At 38.2% G+C, this 20,363-nt stretch overlaps 1 protein-coding gene across 3 annotated transcripts in view; it reads right to left on the reverse strand.

Moving 5' to 3' along the window:
- Positions 1 to 2,987: 2,987 nt before the first annotated feature.
- syngr3a (synaptogyrin 3a) overlaps positions 2,988 to 20,363 on the reverse strand; it is a 64,356-nt gene continuing 46,980 nt past the window's right edge. For 2 of the 3 annotated variants that reach the window (XM_069906401.1, XM_069906399.1), the window contains exons 3-4: positions 17,251 to 17,396; positions 2,988 to 10,947 (exon numbers count right to left, since the gene is read on the reverse strand). In XM_069906401.1, coding sequence (XP_069762502.1) covers positions 10,756 to 10,947; positions 17,251 to 17,396 — 338 coding nt within the window. In that variant the 3' untranslated portion in view covers positions 2,988 to 10,755. The remainder of the gene's footprint in view (positions 10,948 to 17,250; positions 17,397 to 20,363) is intronic. The other variant, XM_069906400.1, reaches the window with a different exon arrangement.

Consider the following 20,363-nt stretch of genomic DNA (forward strand, 5'->3'; position numbering starts at 1 on the left):
TTATCCATCCCATTCACATTTAAATTTAAATTTCAAATATTCCTTATCTACTGAATAAACTTTACAAAAAAAAGTTACAAAATCAAGGGTGATTTTCTCTGTTGTGCATTTCTAATAGCCACTCGTAAAATTATTTCTCTGTCGTAATAATTCAAGCAACGAACCAAAACCGGTCTTGGACTTTGACCTGAAATGGATCTTCTACACAAGGCTCTGTGAGCACGTTCCAGTATTATACCTTCCGGGAAATGTTCTTGACCCAGCACCTGCGGAATCCATTCAGTAAAAAATTTTCTTGGGTCTGGTCCCTCCATACCTTCTGGCAAACCAATAATCTTTATATTGTTCCGTCTGGATTGGTTTTCCAAATAATCAATCTTTTTCACCAAATTTTTATTTTGAGTTTGTAAGTCTTCGACCATTTTGGTCACATCAAAAACTTGATACCGTATTTCGTCTATATCTTCTTCACACGAATTAAATTTATCTCTCACTTCAAGCTTAAAAGCTCCAAACTCAGCCATCTGTTGAGAATGTATTTTCACCAGAGTATTAAACCTAGTACCAAGTTCAGTCATAATCTTGGATAATCCCTGCATTGTATAAGATCATTTAGATTCAAGATTCACAAAAATCTTTTCAATTGGAAGAGATTTTGGCTCAACAGATTCCTGCTTATTCTGCATAACCAAAGGATCTTCTGTTCCTTCCTTCATTCTGGTTGCCTTCCTTATAGTATGACTGCGTGTGGAAACCCCAGCCACAGCAATGACTGGAGGACGCTGGCCGGGGTTTTCCCCAGTCCATAATGTATTAAGTTCTCCCAGTACATCAAGTTGTATAGGTTCTTCTATTTCAAAAGATGCAGTTTGCAGCACCACCTCTACAGTTGACAAATGCCTTTGAGTAACTCTTTGTTCTAAAGGCTGTTTGACGCCCTCTTTAGGGGGCTCTACCGATGTAACATAGAGCTCTACATCTGAACACTGTACCTCTCTCCTGGGATCCATTTCACGCTGAGTCCCAGTGTCTTTCCTGTAGGTAGGCTCCAAAACTTGAACTTTTGGAAAATGTTGTTTTTTGATGATCTGTTGTTTTTTTTTTGCTCTTTTCCACCAATTGTACCATCATAAGTTAAATTAACAGCACTGAAATTATCTAAACTTTTAAAGAATTTTAACGGGCATTTCTAGACAAAACAATAAGATAGAGTCAGGAGAGGACTGGAAGGCACGTCTGATCCTTACGCCATCTTGCCACGCCCCAGAACTTGTCAAGGTTGACTGGGCTAGGGCTTTTCTCTTTGGAGCAACGAAAGATGAGAAGTGACTTAATTGAGATATACATTATGGGGAGCTTAGATCAGGTGAACAAGCATAACTTTGTCCTGGAGTGACAATAGCAAACACCAGAGGACATCAGTTTAAGATGATGGACGAAAGTTCAGGGGAGATGTCAGAGCTAAGTTTTTTTACTCAGAGAATGAGTGCTTGAATGCATTGCCAGGTATAGTGGTGGAGGCTGGTACAATAGGGACATTTAAAAGATTCTTAGGCACATGAATGTAAGAAAAATAGGCACCTGGACTATGCAACAATAGTGTTCTATATTTATTGAATCCTATTGCTTTATTAAAATGGAGAGCAGCAATAACTAAAGCTATTTACATTTTTTTAATGGAAGGGTAGTGAAGATTTATATCTTTACCTCCCAATTTTCATTCTTTTGCCCTGAGGTTGGAGTAGAAGAGACCTCGCATGAAAGCTAGCTGGTGCATGTCCAAACCTTTGGGCTCTTAGAGTCATGATTGTGGACCAGAAGACTCAAGGCAACAAAATTGTTGCTAGAATTTCTGTGCACATGGTGCTCCAATGCACAGAGTCTGCAAAGCAAGAGTGGGGATGTTTAAACAGCATACTCAATGTCATTTGTACAAAATTCTATCGCATATACAAAGCCCGTGATACCATAAAGCAAATCTTGACTGATGGTCATGACATGCCTCTATTATTTTAAAGGGTCCATCCCTGGTTGGGCCATTGTTGTGATGTCTAAAGAATCCACTATTCTCAAGGGAGATGTCTCTTATAACTTTCCATTGTTTCTAGTTGATTACCCTGAATGTCTCCGCTTTAAATATCCTCAAATTTCTTCCCACCTCCCCTAATATCTTCCAACACCCAGAATCCCATCCTGCTGAGCCACCCCATCTTTACCTTCAACCATTTGTCTGGTGCTACCCCTACTCTTGACCTTCTCTCAAAACATCCCTCTGCCTCCTGCTGCACATTCCCTCAGATTCCACGTATGCAAAATACTAAAAACCTTTCCCTTGTCTTGTAAAGTACTAAAAGGCACCAATAATATAGCTAAATAAAAATGTCTGCAGATACTGGGGTCAAGTGCAATACACAAATGTGCCGGAGAATTTCATCAGGTCATGCAGCATCCATGGGATGTAAAGGGCAACCAATATTTTGGGCCTGGGTCCTTCATCAGGTAGAAGCAAAAATAGACAGGCACCTGAATAAAAAGGTGGGGGAGGTGCAGGGGTGAAGAGGAGAAGAGAGAGGAAGGGGCATAGGCTAACAGGTAATATGTGGAGGGTTGAAAAGACAAAAAGCTAAGAAATGGTCGGGGGATAGGGACGATGGTAACTCTCTGATGGGAGGAGGAAGGAAAAGGGGGTGGGGAGCTATAGAAAAGGAGACAGAGGGATAGGGAAAGAGAGAGTCATGGGGGAGGGATTTAACAGAAATTAGAGGAACACAACCTTATATTCCATATTGACAGTCTCCAACCAGACATTCTTAACATTGACTTCTCCAATTTAACAAGTTGATAAGTACATAAAACTGCATAGATACTGCTGATATACCCCAACTAAACTGTAATGTAATTATAACTGTCATCCAAACTAAGTCTATACTTGAAAGAAAAGTCAGGAAAAAAGTACTCATTCAACAAATAAAGTCCACCATCAACAGTTTATGTGTACTCACACATCTTTATTGAGAACTTATTTGACACAGGCACAAGATTACTGATAATCACAACGACAGAGCATTGTTCTTTAAGAACAAGATGTAAATACAGTAGATTCACTTAATTGTTTATATTTCTCATACATCACTGATTGTGGACACTATTTGAAACACAGCATAAGTACCACTGTAACTGGACTGTACTTTATAACCATGAACCTTGGTAGAGAGGGAGTATTACAAAGTGCATCATTTTGCTACATTGGAATCTTTTGGGTTTCTTAAATGTTATTTTTAAATCATGTAATGACTATTTAATTGTGTTTTTAACAAAAAGATTACTTTTTTGATATTAAAATTCTTATGTTAAAATACAGATTGTAAAGTTTAAACAAGCTGTGATTGGACTTTTATGATTTTGCCATGTTCTTACTTCAATTTAAATCATTTCAAAACATCCACTTAAATTTAGCCGAAGCATTAAAAAAATAGATTTATCTAATGCAAATAAAAATTCAATGAAAAAGGAGAGTTTGTACATTCGTTTGTAAATAAAAAATAAAACTAAGGCAGTCAACACTTATCTGTAGGTAGACTAATGTAAAGTTATCACATATCTCACTGACTTTTTATTTGGTATAACTCAGTACCCAAAATAATTATTTGAATTAATTTACAATCATTTTGATGTGACTGTTCACATATGTGAATGGCTACAGGTGCATTGATTTTTATTGGCACTTCAATTAACCATTTAAAAGAAACTTAAGGACAAGGTATAGAAACTTCAAGCAGTTTTCAGTTGCTCACGGGACTAACAACAGAGGAGACATTCCAGAGTCTCAAAGACCAAAACATAATGATGTGTTCAAATCGTGCTGTCGAAGGCTGCAGAGACCACATGGTTTTTGGTTGGATTATTAAATAGAGTGTATACGAGGATAGATTTTAAATTGAGATAGATGAGCCAAATTAATCTTTTGCATGATTGACTTTAACTGCAACCCACTCATTGTCCTCTAATCAGACCCCTATCTCAGAGAATAACTTTTTGTTGCTTTTTAATGCAGTTTCAGAAGGAGTTCACCATACAGTACTACATTTACGGTAATGAATTTATGTTAAATTGCAATAGTTTCAGGCAATTTGGCATGTGAGTTGCACAATTATTTGCACTGCATGATCATGTCTTTATAGTTTGGCACTGATGTACCAATATCCTTACCAAAATAATGCAAAAATGATCATTCTGCCCAGGTCACTCAGTGGCAATTGTCATTTTTCTGTCACTTAACCCATTGTTGTTCGGGAAAGTCCATACATTTTCAACACAGCATGATTGGCGTAGCAGTTAGCGCAACACCTGTACAGACGCAGGTTTGAATCCTGCACTGTCTGTAAGGAGTTTGTACATTCTCCCCGTGTCTGTGTAGAATTTCTCTGGGGGCTCCGATTTGCTCCCATTGTTCGAAACATACCAGGATGTAGATTAATTGGATGTAAATTGGGTGACATGGACTCGTGGGCTGAAATGGCCTGCTTCTGTGCTGTATGTCTTAAATTTAAAAAATTTAAATGTAAACATACTATATAAGAGGCGATTCATCTGATCTGTCAGGATTCAGTTGCCTGGCATCAGCTTAGCCAAATGGTAATATCTGTATTTCAGCTTTCTTTGAAATAAAAAAAAGCAAATCATTAAATTGGACTCCATGCACCTTCACCACACACTGGAGAAATGGTTATAGGTCATGTCTAACTTCACACTTCATTTCTTTAGCCTCCGACGTTTTGGATAATTTAAAATTACTGGTCTTAAAAAAAAATTGAAATACAGCATGGTGACAGGCCCTTTCAGGTCATAAGCCCGCACCACCCAAATACACCCATTCTTCTGAATGTTTTTATTTATTAAACTAAAAATTCAGAAAAATTCAAGCTGCAATTTAATGAGAAGCTAATTTTTTTTATCAGCTGGAAGGATCAATGTTGAGCTGCTTTATTGTTAAAATGTGGGGTTAGTCATGAACGAGCTACTGCAGATGTCTCTGAACTGTCATTCAACTTATTTTTCAGGAAGTTTTGAATTAATTTTATAGAATGATCAGGATGCCAAATGCCCTAAGTCCATGAATGTATCAACAGACAGTGACAATCTGTTACTTCTACATCAAACAGAAACCTAAACAGATTTTTATCTGAGGTGATAAAATTAAGTGAGAAATTATGACCATGAATCGCCACAATAGCAACAAAATCTCCCTCTAGCAGCAGTTGCCTGCTTTGTTTAAAATAATATTGTAACGATAACATTTTAAGCAGTTGATATTGTAGCACTTTTCTCCCTTCACACCAACTAACACAGTTTCAATAGATTTTCCCAGGTTCTGAACACAAAATTCAAATGCACATTGCACATGCTCATTTCACATAAATCAGTAAATGTTATATTGCTGGAATGTTAACTTTTTAAAGTTGGCAGTATTAGTGTGGAAAACCTTTATTATTTAATTTTAATGAAAAAGTTTGTATTTTGATGAATTATACAAATTAACATCAAATTCTATCAAGGTTGTTCCTTCCTCCAGGAAATTATGTCATACGGAAGCCTGAATTCCATATTAAAATTGACTATTTTGCATCTCTTCTATCTCATTTAGAATGTTCCAAAGCACATTAAAATCAATGACATACTGTGGAAATGTAGTCACTATTGTTGAACATGAAGCACTGTCGATAATGCATCCACAACAAGCTATCACAAACATTAATATGATGTAATAACTTTAACTGGGGCATATTAGACATGTACAACTCAACTGTTCCTCAAATCAGGCAATCAGGAGCTTTTCAATTTGATGAAGAGAGTAGACGAAGCCTTGGTTTAACATTACCTCAGATATACAATGGTTCAATTTAACATTACCTCAGATATACAATGGTTCAATTTAACATTACCTCAGATATACAATGGTTCAATTTAACATTACCTCAGATATACAATGGTTCAATTTAACATTACCTCAGATATACAATGGTTCAATTTAACATTACCTCAGATATACAATGGTTCAATTTAACATTACCTCAGATATACAATGGTTCAATTTAACGTTACCTCAGATGTACAATGGTTCAATTTAACATTACCTCAGATATACAATGGTTCAACAGTGAAAATTACTTCAGAACAACAGTTTAAAAGTTCTGAGTTTCAACACAAAATTTCTATGACAACTTTTCAGAATTGTGCCTAAACTGTAATGGTTTGGGTAATCCACATACACACACGCATATATACATTTGTGCATAGTTGGGATTAAATTTAGATTTAAGTAAAATGTTATATTATTAGTAATTATTAATAAAAATGTTTTTAAAATACCATTGTCTTGGTTAATTTCTATTGCTGCTTGTCTGTGACGTAATACTTACAATGACAGGCCTTAATTTTTATCGCAAGTTCAAAAGAATACTATTGACCGTTGCTCTATATCAATAATCCTGAAACCTGAGGAAATGATATTGCCAACGGAAGGAAAAAATAGAAGATGATACCTCCTCCTTCACAAGGACCTCCTATAATTGTCTAAGACATGTATTGTTCATTTTTACATTGGTTTAAATTTCCTCCCTCAATGAGGGGCTCTGGCAGTTCCCAAGATTGAAAGACCAGCACCAAAATTCCACATATCATGTTAGCAAAATTGAAGCCCACACAATTAAAGAGTTTGATGTAACATTGATTAAGGGATTAAAAAAAAGAGCAGTGGTGAATGATTATGGTACAAAAAATACTTAACATTAAAGTCAAAGAGCACAGAATAAGTTTTCCAGGCCAACTCGTCCAGGCCGACCAAATTAGCATTCTGGGTTAGTCGCACTGGCCTCATTGTTCTAAACCCTGACTTTCCATACATCTGTCAAAATGTCAGAGGTGCATCTGCACCTACAGCTTTCTCCGGTAGCTTGTTCCAGATAAGGACCATTTGCTGTGTGAAAAAATTGACCCTCAGGTCTCTCTTAAATTGTTGTATTCTCACCTTAATTCTAGAATAGTCTCTCTGGGAAGAAAACTGTGACCATTTTCTTATCTCTTTCATGATTTTAGTAACTCATTGGTCTTTTTTCACCAATATATATTTTATGGCTATGGCACAAGGATATGGAAGATCATTTCAAAGCTTTCAAAAGACATAACTGTTAAATTAAGTAAACAGCAAAGAAATATTGTCATACTCTAGAAAAACAGTGGATTATGTGAGAAGTCTGACGTAATTAATTTTGGTTGGAAGAATAAGAGGCAATGTAAATTAAATGCTGCTAAGTTAAGGGAGATGCAAAAATAGTTATGAGGTGGATGAGATGATTATCGAGTGAGAATAAAGGAGAGATTCCATGTGTACAATATTATTTTACAAATTGTGAAAGATGGGATTCTTGACTAAATAAATAGTCATACAGCACAAAATTTATTCAAAACTTTCTAGATTGGGGGTGTCAAACTCAAATTCACAGAGGGCCAAAATTAAAAACTTGGACTAAGTCGTGGGCCAAACTAAATATTTATTGAAAATTTTCAACAACATCTGCATGTTTTCTCTTCTTTCAACATATGTAATGTTAAAACTTTTTCTTATTAAAATAAATGTTTAATAATAGTTTTGGTTAAACTCTTTCCAGAAGAAGCATTAACAAATGAGAAATAAAATATTCAATAAATAATATTTCTCTATAGCCTTTGAGCTCCTTTTGAATGTTTTTTTTTCACAAGCCAACAAGTCAAAAAAATAACAACTTGCTTCAATGAAAATCCAATCTTTCAACTATGAACAGTCCAAAGTTAACCAAAGAAAATATTAATCCAAGCTTCGCTTGCTACACTGTGATTTACTCTGATGCACCTGGGTCTAAACCAGATACTTGGCATCTCTTAGATGCAAGTTCATCAAACTCTGGGATCAGAGTTTGCCTCCCACCTGTCTTGAAAGGTCCTGTTTTTTGTCTTTCGTTTGGCCATTTCTCGTAAGGGGTTTATTACATGTGAGTTAGGCGACAGGTCGCAGATGCTAATAAAAGTAAACAGAGGAGGTGGGGGCGATTAGCAGGCTGACGGGCTGAAGCCAAAGCATTTGCAAAGCATTCTGGGATTTGTAGTATTAGCTGTGCATGCGCTATACTGGCACGGCGGCCAGCTCTATTACATATTTGATATGATCTTGCGGGTGCAAATTATATCACGGGCCAAATTTGGCCCGCGGGCCTGAGTTTGACATATGTGTTCTGGATCATCAATTGGATCCTGAGGCATTGTGCTCAGTTCTAATCATCACACTGTTGAATGATTATCAATGTTTCAGAAAGAGTGGAAGCTATTTATCAGAATGGCACCAAGGATGAAAGATTTAAAAGATAGGTGGAAAAACTAGGATTGTTTTCTCCAAAACAACAAACTCAAAAGTATATTTGAAAGTGATGATCAAATAAAAAAAAGGAATAGTATAAATATTTATAGGAAAAATTAGAGAATGGACTAATTAAACAGCTCTTTTAAAAACCTAACACACACTTTTGGCTGAATAATATTCTTTTGGATGGCTAATATTCGATGAATCTAACTGGCCCCATGTTAATTTTCTGCATGTTCTTTACTTTAAGGAGTTGGGTTATTACTGCTACATACTCTTTTTAACAGTTACAGTTACACATTTATGAAAGCCATGTTCCGAATAGTAATTCTAAAAATCATTAATCTTAACCTACAAGTTCAACACAGTTTCCCCAATCCTCAAGCATCATTCACATGGTCAAAAGAATTTTTATTATGTTTTTTTGTTAAAGTTAAAAAAAAGGCACTGTTCGTCTGCAAAACAAAACCTCAGCTGTATATGTCAGTATGGAGTTAATATTAGCTAATTTTGCTCTGTTAAATTAATTTTACAAAGAACAAAATTAACTTTAAACTTCTATATTCAGGGATAAGTAATTTAACTCTGGCCCTTTCTGTACTCATACTGTGCCAATTGTCAACAATTTAATGTTTCAATGGCAAAGGTTTTTAAATTGGATTATTCAGCATCTGTAAACATCTTATAATGTTGTAACTTCATCACTTGAAAGCATTTAAAAATAAAGCAGGAAACTCACTAAAAAGACATCTTCTCTGAGTAGGTGATCAGTTGAGATAACCACGCTGCCAGATACAATCACTAGAACTGACCAGTTCATATACAACTAAACAAACTGGCGATTGTAATCCATTTCCCTTTTCAGGCCATTTCTGTCCAAAATAAATCACCAAATGATCAAAGTGTAAAAAATTTCCACTTCCTGGCCTGCATATTTATTTAGATTTTAAAAAATTCTTGGCACATCTGTGATTACAAAATTCAATTCAATAGCTTGTCCCATTGCTAATATTTAAGTAATTTTGTTTGAATCTATTTTGCTTGAATCTTGCATTTGTGATTATTTTACTGATCGCCTACAAAATAAAAATGTGAAATTGCACTTTGTTGCCCTGGCACCATTTTGTTAAATAGTTATAAAGGTTTTATGCTGGTGAAAAGGTTGAAATTCAAATATTAAGTATACACTTACCCAAATGGCAACACATGCACACATCACAAAAGGAAATGGAAAGGTTCAGAATATTTTTACATTTGTATAATTACATTCTTAAAAGTTCCAGCATACTTTGGCCCTGAAAGCTCAAAGAATAGATTAAATGTTTCTGGATTGCAGAGATTTACAACACTCCCTTCAGTTACGTGTGGTGACTTTCCTCTTCGGGTTATTTATTCCATTTACAGACCTATAAGAATGAGATTACTATACAAAAAGACACACAAACTTTAGGTTATATAGAAACAGCCAGGCTGTACTAAAATCACAACCAATACACTTGAGTAATGTCCTACTCAATCATATACATCTGCAATCACATGTATAAAACAGTATTTTAAAATATTTTCTTGGTACCAATTCGAAAGTTCAGCTGCCTTTCTCTGACTTTCTAAATTTCTCCATTTTTTAAATATTTTGCAGCTATATGGTTAAATGAGAAAGCAGGAATACAGACATAATTCACATCCCCACTTAGCTCTGAGCAAGTTAAAGCTTTATACACTACTAGAAAACCTAGCACATCATGTGAAATAGTGAATCATGAGTTCACATAGAGCCCAAACAAGGAAAGTTCCTAAAAACACTAATTAGGTGTTTTATTGTTGGAAGAGGCAGTTTCCAATATTAATACAAGAATGACAATACCACTAATATAGTGAGTACACTACACTATTAGCCAAAGGAAGGTTACCCAACATTAGTTTTAGCACATAAAAAGCCTAATGATCTTAGACAGCACTTAAGTACTCTTGTAGCTAACCACCAGTGAACCACACTGCACCACAGATACAATCTGCTTTACAGTATCCATTTTCCATTGGCCAACATAGGCTTCAGTTTATGAGTCAAATATCAAATCTCCACTGTAACTTTACAAAATCCTTCATTAATTTTTACTTAATTTGTGAAAAATGGCTGCAAACAGTAAATTACATTTTGCAAAATGTAAATTGTTTGCAAGTTCACACAGATGATCAAGGCTTTAAGAATGAATTGCAAGTAGTAGCTCAAACATTGTGGAGGGATTAGGAGAAAAGACGAAGGACAATGAGCAGATTTAATTTTTGATAGGCTGGATTAGAAACCTATCTTGGCCAACAAAAGGGAAACTGTACTTCTAAATGACAGAAGCCATCTTTAGCCTCTAATATGATGGCACTTGGTATCCCTTGGAGGATGTACCCAGGTTTTCAGCAAACGGTGGGCTCTGAAAGGTTTCCGTGTTCTCAATTCCAGTAGTGTATGGAGGATTGCCAGCGTCCAAGTGATCGTGAGAGAAGAGTGATGAGTCAGCTCCCAAATGGTACCTCTGCCATGCCTTGAAGGTTAGACCAGCCTTTAATGAGATTAATTAAAGGAAAAATAAAGTTATACTTGTTAGTGTATGATAAATAGGCATACTCATGCACAGTATAGCACAGTTAATTTAATGGTGATGATCCAGTTAGTTAAGTCTCTTTACTCTTTCATATTTCATGTTCTGACTTTGAGCTGGTAAATAGTGTTCCTTAATTACTTTAGGTATTTAGTCTTATGTTGGACATAAATGCAATAATTTCTAAAATTAATATTCATGTGATCCAATTGGAGTTTACATAATTTCATAAACTTTACAGATCAGCAATTTATTTTCACCATTCAAGTCTCAATATTTTATACTGCTTAAATTCACTTAGCAATTCTTTACTTGTATTTTTACATGCTGTGAAAAAATATTTAAAATTCTTTCATTTTTTTATTTTTATTGTAATTCAGTTTTGATTTGGAGATGCCACATTGATTTCATACAATGGAACTCAAGTTGTATTAAATAGGCAACTTGGGATTTATTCTATGTGAAGAGATATGGGTTTCTTTGTGCTGAAAGGATTAAAAAAAAGATGAGTTCTATATTAAGTATCGGTTATTAAATGCAATCAAATTAAATTCACAAAAAGATGGTTATGTCAGCTCACAAGACAAAAGTGAATTTTGGTTTTTTGTTCTGTCCTATGGGAAGATTTTGTTACATCCTATTCCTGACACTACTTTGCAAATCTTGGAATTATGATCATGTGTGATTTAATTATATTTAATATTGTTGGCCATCCTAAAGATTTCAATTTGGTGGGAATTATTTTCATTAAATTATGAAATTAAGTTGTTAATAATCTTTTACTTATAATCTTCTTAGAAGTTCAACTCAGCCCCATTTTCCAAAATATATTATGAAGACTAACATGGTTACCTCTATGTTTGTGCAACAGGATGTTTCTACAAAATAGCTTTGTATTACATAATTAAGACTGGAGAGAATCTTTGTCTGGCTTGGTTAGCTTTAATGTTATGCGCTGAGCAGCTAATTATCTTGTCTCATAGTGAGCAAATTGAAATGAAAATCTTATCAACAATTTAATATGTTCTGTTAATAATATTAAAACTGCATTGCAAAAGGTTTGCGGAGTCAGTTTGTTAACAAGCACAAAGCTGTCTTATACTGGTGAAGATGGTGAAGACTGAAGGACAAGTCTTTGGACATCTTCTATAAAACCTATATTTTTAAATCTGTTGAAGGCCAAGAGACACAAGTATGCCTGGAAAATAAAAGTGATAGAATTGATCACAATTTTTATAAATTCATATCAAATATACACTTCATATTGAATAGTCTTGAATGTTTGTTTCCATACAAACATGCATGGAGCCTCAGTTTACCTCTTTTCCAAGTTCCAAGCTACTTGGTTCGGGTGGAGAGTTGGAGGAGGTGGCGACTGGAGGAGAAGGAGGAGCGTGTAGAGAATGAGGAGAAGGTAAGCCTTTAAATACTAGGGCTTACCAGGGCTCGGGCCTACTTGGTTCGGGTGGAGAGTCGGAGGAGTTAGCAACTGGAGCTCAGGTGGTTTTCCGGAGGAGAAGGAGTGTGGAGAGAGTGAGGGGGTTAATTGGTCTAGGGCAATAGGCTTCAGCGAGCAGAGGCTGAGGACCAGCATATCTGGATTAAGGTAAGACTGTATATTTGTCACATATAGATAGATATATATATATATATATATATATATCTTTTTTTTCTCTTTCTAAGGTGAGGGGGAGAGAGAAGGGTTGAGTATGAGAGCAGTTTGCTCTTCTCAGTGTCAGATGTGGGAGGTCCTGGAGTCTTCTACCCTCCCGGACATCCATGATTGCACTAGGTGTACTGAGCTGCAGCATCTCAGGGACCGTGTAAGGGAACTGGAGCTGCAGCTCAATGACCTCGACCTGGTCAGTGAAAGTGAGTCCGTCATAAATGGGAGTTATAGCTAGGTGGCCTCACCAGGGCCATGGGAGGAGAATCAGTGGGTTATGGTTAGGAGAGGGAAACGAGAGAGTCAGATTCAAGAGAGGGCCCTTGTGCCTGTAGTCCTCAACAATCAGTACTCCTCCTTGTGTACAGTTGGGGGGTGACAGTCAGGCTGGGGAAGGCAGCAGTGGCTGTACCTCTGGCACAAGGTCAGCGTCTATAGTCCAGAAGGGTAGGGAAAGAAAGAGAAGGGCAATAATTATAGGGGATTTGATGGTCAGGAGAACAGATTGGGGATTCTGTGGATACGATAAAGGAAGCCGGATGGTGGTTTGCCTCCCTGGTGTCCATGACATCCTAAAGGGGGAGGATAATGAGCCAGAAGTTGTGGTACTTGTTGGTACCAACGACATAGGGAGGAAGAAAGAAGTGGTCCTGAAAACTGAATATAGAGAGTTAGGTAGGGAGTTAAAAGAAGGAGGTGATCTCTGGATTACTTTCTGTGCCACGCGATAGCGAGGGCAAGAATAGTATTAGGTGGAGGATGAATGCGTGGCTAATGGGGTGGAGTAAGGGGCAGGGATTCGAGTTCTTGAATCACTGGGACATATTTTGGGGGAGATGGGACCTGTACCCAACAGATGGGTTACATCTGAATCCCAGAGGGACCAGGATCCTGGTTGGGGCATTTGCTAGGGCTACTAAGGGGGCTTTAAACGTATGGTTGGGGGAAGGGGTCCATAGAAGGGAGGACAGTAGAGATAAGGTTTATCGGCAAAGAGAGAAGGCTTATAGACAAAATTTGGGAGTGGAAGGCCGGATGATCGAGGAGGAAAGGAATCGGTGCCATGATGAAGGGGGATGATGGAAATAAATAGTAGAGCTGTTCGTAAAGAAGGGGATAAGCAGAAGGTAAGATGTGGGAAATCTCTGAAATGCATTTACTTTAACGCAAGGAGTATTGTAAGGAAGGTGGACGAGCTGAAGGTGCGGATAGACACGGCAATATGATGTGGTGGCGATTAGTGAGACACGGTTGCAGGAGGGTTGTGACTGGTAGCTAAATATTCTGGGATTTTGCTGCTTTAGGTGTGATAGAATTGGAGGGGTAAGAGGGGGTAGTGTGACATTGCTTGTCAAGGTAAATATTACAGCGGTGCTGATGCGAGATAGATTGGAGGGCTTGTCAAGGAGGCGGTATGGCTGGAATTAAAAAATGGAAAAAGAGAAGTTACAATTATAGAGGTGTATTATAGACCACCTAGTGGGGAGCGAGAAATAGAGGATCAAATGTGTAAGGAAATAGCTGAGATTTGCTAAAAGCACAGGATTGTGTTAGTTGAGGATTTTAATTTTCCTAATATAGATTGGGAGATGAATTCTGTGAAAGTGCTGGATGGTTTAGAATTTGTAAAGTATATGCAGGATAGTTTTTTGCAGCAATATGTTGAGGTACCCACTAGAGAAGGGGCAGTGTTGGATGTACTGTTGGGGAATGAAATAGGGCAGGTGACTGAGGTGTGTGTTGGGGAACACTTCAAATCCAGAGATCATGGTACCATTAGTTTCAATATATTTATGGAAAGGGATAGGTCTGGTCCGACGATGAAAGTTTTTGAGTGGAGGAAAGCCAGATTTGATGAAATTAGAAGGGATTTGGTTTGGGCTGATTTGTTTTTTATGAAGGAGGTGGAGGAGAATTGGAGGGCATTTAAAGGTGAGATTTTGATGGTCCAGAATCTTTATGTTCCTGTTAGGATAAAAGGCAAGAACAAAAGATCGAGAGAGCCGTGGTTTTCAAGGGAGGTTAGGAAGTTGGTTCGAGATAAATACATTAAATACAGGAAGCAAGGTATGGACAAGATGTTTGGAAAGTACATGGATTGTAAAAAGAAGCTTAAGAAGGTAATTTGGAAAGCAAAAAGAAGGTATGAGTTGGCTATAGTGAGCAGGGTGAAAGTAAATCCAAAAGGTTTCTACAAATATGTTAATAGCAAAAGGAGAGTGAAGGATAGAATTGGTCCGGTAAAGAATAAGAGTGGACAAATGTGTGCGGAGCTGAATGAGATGGGGAGATATTGAATGAGTTCTTCTCATCGGTATTCACTAGGGAAAAGGATATTGAATTGTGTAGGATAAGAGAAGCAAAAAGGGTGATTATGGAAAATGTAGAAATTAGGAAAGAGTGGGTGTTGGAACTTTTGAGGCATATAAAGGTGGATAAGTCTCCGGGTCACAAAGGGATTTCCACCAGGACCTTGAGGGAAGTCAGGGAGGAAATAGCGGAGGCTCTGACCGTGATTTTTCAAAAGTCACTAGGTGGGGGGGGCACGGTGCTGCAGGATTGGTGTGTGGCAAACGTGGTTCCTCTGTTTAAAAAGGGCTCCAGGTGTAGGCTCAGCAATTATAGACAAGTAAGTTTGACGTCGGTGGTTGGTAAACTAATGGAACATGAGTTTGTGAGGGTAGGTCATGTTTGAAAAATCTCGTTGAATTTTTTGAGGAAGTGACTAGGAATGTTGATGAGGGTAGAGCTGTAGATGTAGTCTGTGTGGATTTCAGTAAAGCCTTCGATAAGGTTCCACATGGAAGGTTGGTGAGGAAGGTTCAGGTGCTGGGGGTTAATGTTGAGATAGTCAGATGGGTTCAACAGAGGCTAGAAGATAGACGCCAGAGGGTCATGGTGGATAACTGTCTGTCAGGATGGAGGCCAGTGACAAGCAGTGTGTCTCAGGGATTGATTTTGGGTCCCTTGTTGTTCGTCCTTTACATTAATGATTTGCATGATGGAGTGGTAAATTGGGTTAGTAAATATGCAGACGATAAGAAAATAGGGGGAGTTGTGGATAGTGAGGATGTTTTTGGGGACTGCAGAAGGATTCGGACTGAGTGTGTTTCATTTTGGGAAGAATAATCAAAACGACACATGCGGTGAAAGGGAGGGCATTGAGGAACGCAGAGAAACAGAAAGATCTTGGAATAACGGTTCATCGTCCTTTGAAAGTGGAATCTCGTGGTAAAGAATGATTTTGGAATGCTGGCCTTTATAAATCAAAGCTTAGAATATAGTAGTTGGGAAGTGATGTTGAGACTGTTCAAGGCATTGGTGAGGCCAAATTTGGAATATTGTGTGCAGTTCTGGTTCCCAAATTATAGGAAAGATATCAATAAGGTAGAGAGGGTGCAGAGAAGATTTACTAAAATATTGCCTGTATTGCAGTATCTGGAATACAGAGAAAGATTGATTAGACTGGGTCTTTATTCATTGGAGTGTAGAAGGTTGAGGAAAGATTTGATAGAGGTATTTAAAATTATGAAGGGGATAGACAGAGTAGATGTGAATAGGCTCTTCCCCTTGAGGGTAGGTGAGACTGGAATGTGGGGCCATAAGTTAAAGGTTAGGGGCAAAAGCTTAGAAGTAACATGAGAGGGACCTGCCTCACTCAGAGAGTGGTGGCTGAGTGGAATGACCTTCCAGAAGATGTGGTTGCAGCAGGGTCAATTTTGTCATTTTAAGAAAAAGTAGGATGAGTGCATAGAGGTGAGGGGATTGGAGGATTTTGGACAGAGAGTAGGTAGATGGGTCTAGTGGAGTTCGGTGCGAACTGGAGGGGCTGAGATGGCTTGTTTTCGTACTGTAATTGTTATATGGTTTAGTTCATTTTCATAACAGCTTTAAAAGAAAAACAAAAATCCAGTTTTCAAAAGCTTAATTTTTCTATTCTTTCTGCAACCATAATCCAGGTTTTTTTAAATTGTCCAATGCTTTAGTTAATCCTGTGCAAAAAAAGGCCACTATTTCCATAATTCAGCAAATCCATTTTCTTTAGCTACCTACATCATATTGTTCTGTGTGCACATCCTATAATTTCTTCAAATATTCACCCTAAAGCAACCTATAATCAAACTAATGGACTATATGTAATATCACAAACATTTTATTATACACAAAAGAAATTATCAATACTACTATCTTGAAAAGTTCTTTGAAATATTATGGGAACGTTTGGATTTGATTTCTATAAATTTGTATTTCTGTGACCCAGGCAGTACATGTACACTTTTGGTCTGTTCCACTTTTAATTCACTGTATAACCTATCTCAGCACAATTCAAATGGTTCTTTTTCTAACAGTGTAAACCAGGGCTTAGCTGGTAGCAATCTTACATCTACATTGGAAGATACATTGTTTATTCCAAAATGAAACTCTCAAAACCCTTTTAACAATTGTGGAACTTGGGAGATGGCATAACAATTAGACAAAAATATTGATTTTTATTTGGCCTGGCATTAATCCTCTTACACTTTGACTAGATCACCAATCATAAGGGCCTGAGTTGCTAAGTTGCAATCAAGTTCACTCGTAGTGTTATAAATACTTACCCAGGACAGTATGGAAAAGAAGGAAAAGGCAATCGCAGCTCGAGCAGCATCGGCACCTTGGTTGAGCGGAAGATTTTCTTTCGGAGTCTGTTGCCACTGATTTTCCAAAAAACAGAAGCTTACAAACCACAAGAATGTCCATAGGCCTGAAACAAATCCAGAAGGGACAAGGTTAAAGAGCCAAAAGCAAAAAATGCAAATACAGGAACTTTGAAATAAGAACAGAAAACAGGTCCAGTAGCGATGAAAAAAAGTTAAAAGTTTTGGGTTAATGACACTTCATTAGCCTGAAAAAGTGGAAAATAAAGAATGTCTTAAGTTGCATAGTTTCATTCTCCTACTTATTACCCTGTAACCTATTCAGTCCCGTACTTTCATCAACTCCATCTGATACTCCCACTATTCATGAGCATTTTACCATTCAGCATGTCATTCTTGTGGAAGAAAACTGAAGTATTTGGGAGAAACACATAGTCACAAGGAGAATGAGAAAACTCTGCACAGATAACACCAGAGGTCAAGTTTGATACCGGGTCCCAGGAGCTGTGAGGCAGCACCACTGACCTTTGTTCCATTGAGCTACCCTGGAATGGGGAGGAAAGGGGATCATGTATCTGGTGGTGTCATTCTTGTTGAAGATGGTGAAGGTATTAAGGACAATCTGTCAAACATGGAGGCTGGTGATGCAAGATGAGAACAGAGTATCCTCGTACACACTCTGAATGGGAGGAGGGGTGTTGAGAGCAAAAAAATGGGAAGAGGAATTGCTTCCACTCTCAAAGGTTCCACTCAATATTCTGGAACCAGCAGTTTTTGAATTTATCTTGATCATCATGGTTTCCAACAGAAAATAGTGTCTAGATTTTTCTGATTGTTTATCACCACTCAAGATCCACTTGAAGTCATGTGTGTGCCTTAATTTCCATTATAATTAAATTCTACTCATTATAATTGACGTGGTGTTAAGTCTTGCGTCTACGTACACTTATTTTAACATAATACAGCACAGAAAGTGGAACTCTGAGCCCAACTTGCTCCAAACCAATCAGAGAACATCCCCATTGTCTCCATTTGGCCCATATCCCTCTAAACCTTTCCTATCATGTACCTATCCAAATGATTTTTGAATTGTGTAATACCCATCTCTACCACTTCTCTGGTAGCTCATTGTTTATACCCACCACCCTCTGTGTGAAAAACCTGCCCTTCAGATCTCCTTGAAAAATGTTTTTGAGGAAAACGATTTCCTTGCCACTGTTGTGCAATCTATGCTGAAAGTCCTGTACAGTAAGGCTCTTCAACTCTTCCTCCACTACAAAGGCAACTATATTAGTGCTGCCTCATGCACCCATAATGAATTTTGCTGCCAACTTCCACCACAACCTCAAATTCACTTGGTCGATCCCTGGCAACACTCTTCCCTTTCTCAATCTCTCTGTCTCCATCTCGGGAGACAAACTCTCGACAGAGATTTTCTACAAACCTAACAACTTCCACAGTTACTTCAATTATACCTCTTCACACCCTGTTCCCTGAAATGATTCTATTCCTTTCTCTCAATTCCTCCATCTCCATCGTACTTGCTCCAAGGATCAGGTTTTTCATTCCAGATCATCCAACATATTCTCCTTCTTCAAAAAATGTGGTTTTGCTTCTACTGCCATCAACCCAGCCTTTAACGGACATCTTCCCAGACCCCCTCTGCCCCCACATGCAACAAAGAAGGGATTCCCCTTGTCCTCATTTACCACCCTACCAGCTTCCACATTTAATATATGATCCTCTGCAATTTCTGCCACTTACAACGTGATCCTACCACCTGACACATCCTCCCCACTCCTCTGTCTGTAGGGGCAGCTCCCACCGTGTGTTCCTTTTCTACTCATCCCTTCCCACTAATCACTCGGTTGGTGTCTACCTCTGTGACCGCAGGAAATGTTAGACTTGGAACCACATGTCCTCCCTCATCACCATTTGGAGAGCCAAAGAGTCCTTCCAAATGAAGCAACATTTCACTTGTGAATTTTCTACTACATCTGGAGCTCCCATTGTGGTCTCCTCTACATCGCTGCAACAGCAGAAACCTCCCAGAGGCCGCCCATTTCAATTCCACACCCCAATCCCACATTGACATGTCTGTCCATGGCCTTGTGCACTTCCAAACTGAGGCCACCCACAAAATGGAGGAACCACACCTAACATTTTGTTTGGATACTCTCCAACTAGTTGACACTAATGTCAACTTCTCCAGTTTCTGATAAACCCCACCCCTGACTGAGTCTCTCTTTTTCCCTATCCCTCTGTCTCCTTTCTTAGAGGGAGATTCCACCCCCCCCCCCATCATCTCAGATTTTTTTCTGTTCTGCCTACCTGTTAGCCTGTGCTCCTCTCTATACCCCTTCTTCTCTTCCCCCCCCCACCCCCCCCCATATTTCTATTCAGGTGCCTGGCTGCTTTTTGCTCAGGCCCAAAATGTATTTGCCTTCTGTGGACATTGCTTGCTCTGCTAAGTTTCCACAGCACTACAATCACAGCATCTACAGACTTTCTTGTTTAATCTCACTATTTTTGAGGAAATGTTTTTCAAGTTAATGGAACAAAATTTTCAGAAATAGATGTACAATCTACATTATATTAGCTAAGGATGAATTTCTAGGCAAAACAAGATATTACTTTAAACATTGGGTTATTTTGGCGAACACAATCCATTGTTTCCTCTGACCCCCTTCCCACAACTGGCTGAAAATTAACCCTTTTTAAAATTAAAGATGTGGAGAAAATAGCACCAAAGAAAGAAAAGTCAAAAACAATGGGAAGAAAAGAAGGAAAGACGTCGGAAGAGAAAGGTGAAGGCCTTACCTGTACGAAGAAGCAGGGACCTGCCTTGGAGAGAGGAGCTCACTCCCTGAGGTCAGTGGAAACCCCAAAGGGTCGCGACCCACCGAGTGCAGGACTACAAGGATGGCTCACGGAGCCAAACAGAGGTGCGCGATGCGCACGACAAAGACAACACCGACGGGAGGGGGGACCAGTTGTGGAGTGGAAGACCCAACAGCAGGGCTCCCAGCGGGAACATACAGAAAATAACGGGAACAAGAGGGAGGAGAATGAAA

Source organism: Narcine bancroftii, chromosome 12 (assembly GCF_036971445.1).
Source record: "Narcine bancroftii isolate sNarBan1 chromosome 12, sNarBan1.hap1, whole genome shotgun sequence".
In the NCBI taxonomy this organism is placed as follows: Eukaryota; Metazoa; Chordata; class Chondrichthyes; order Torpediniformes; family Narcinidae; genus Narcine; species Narcine bancroftii.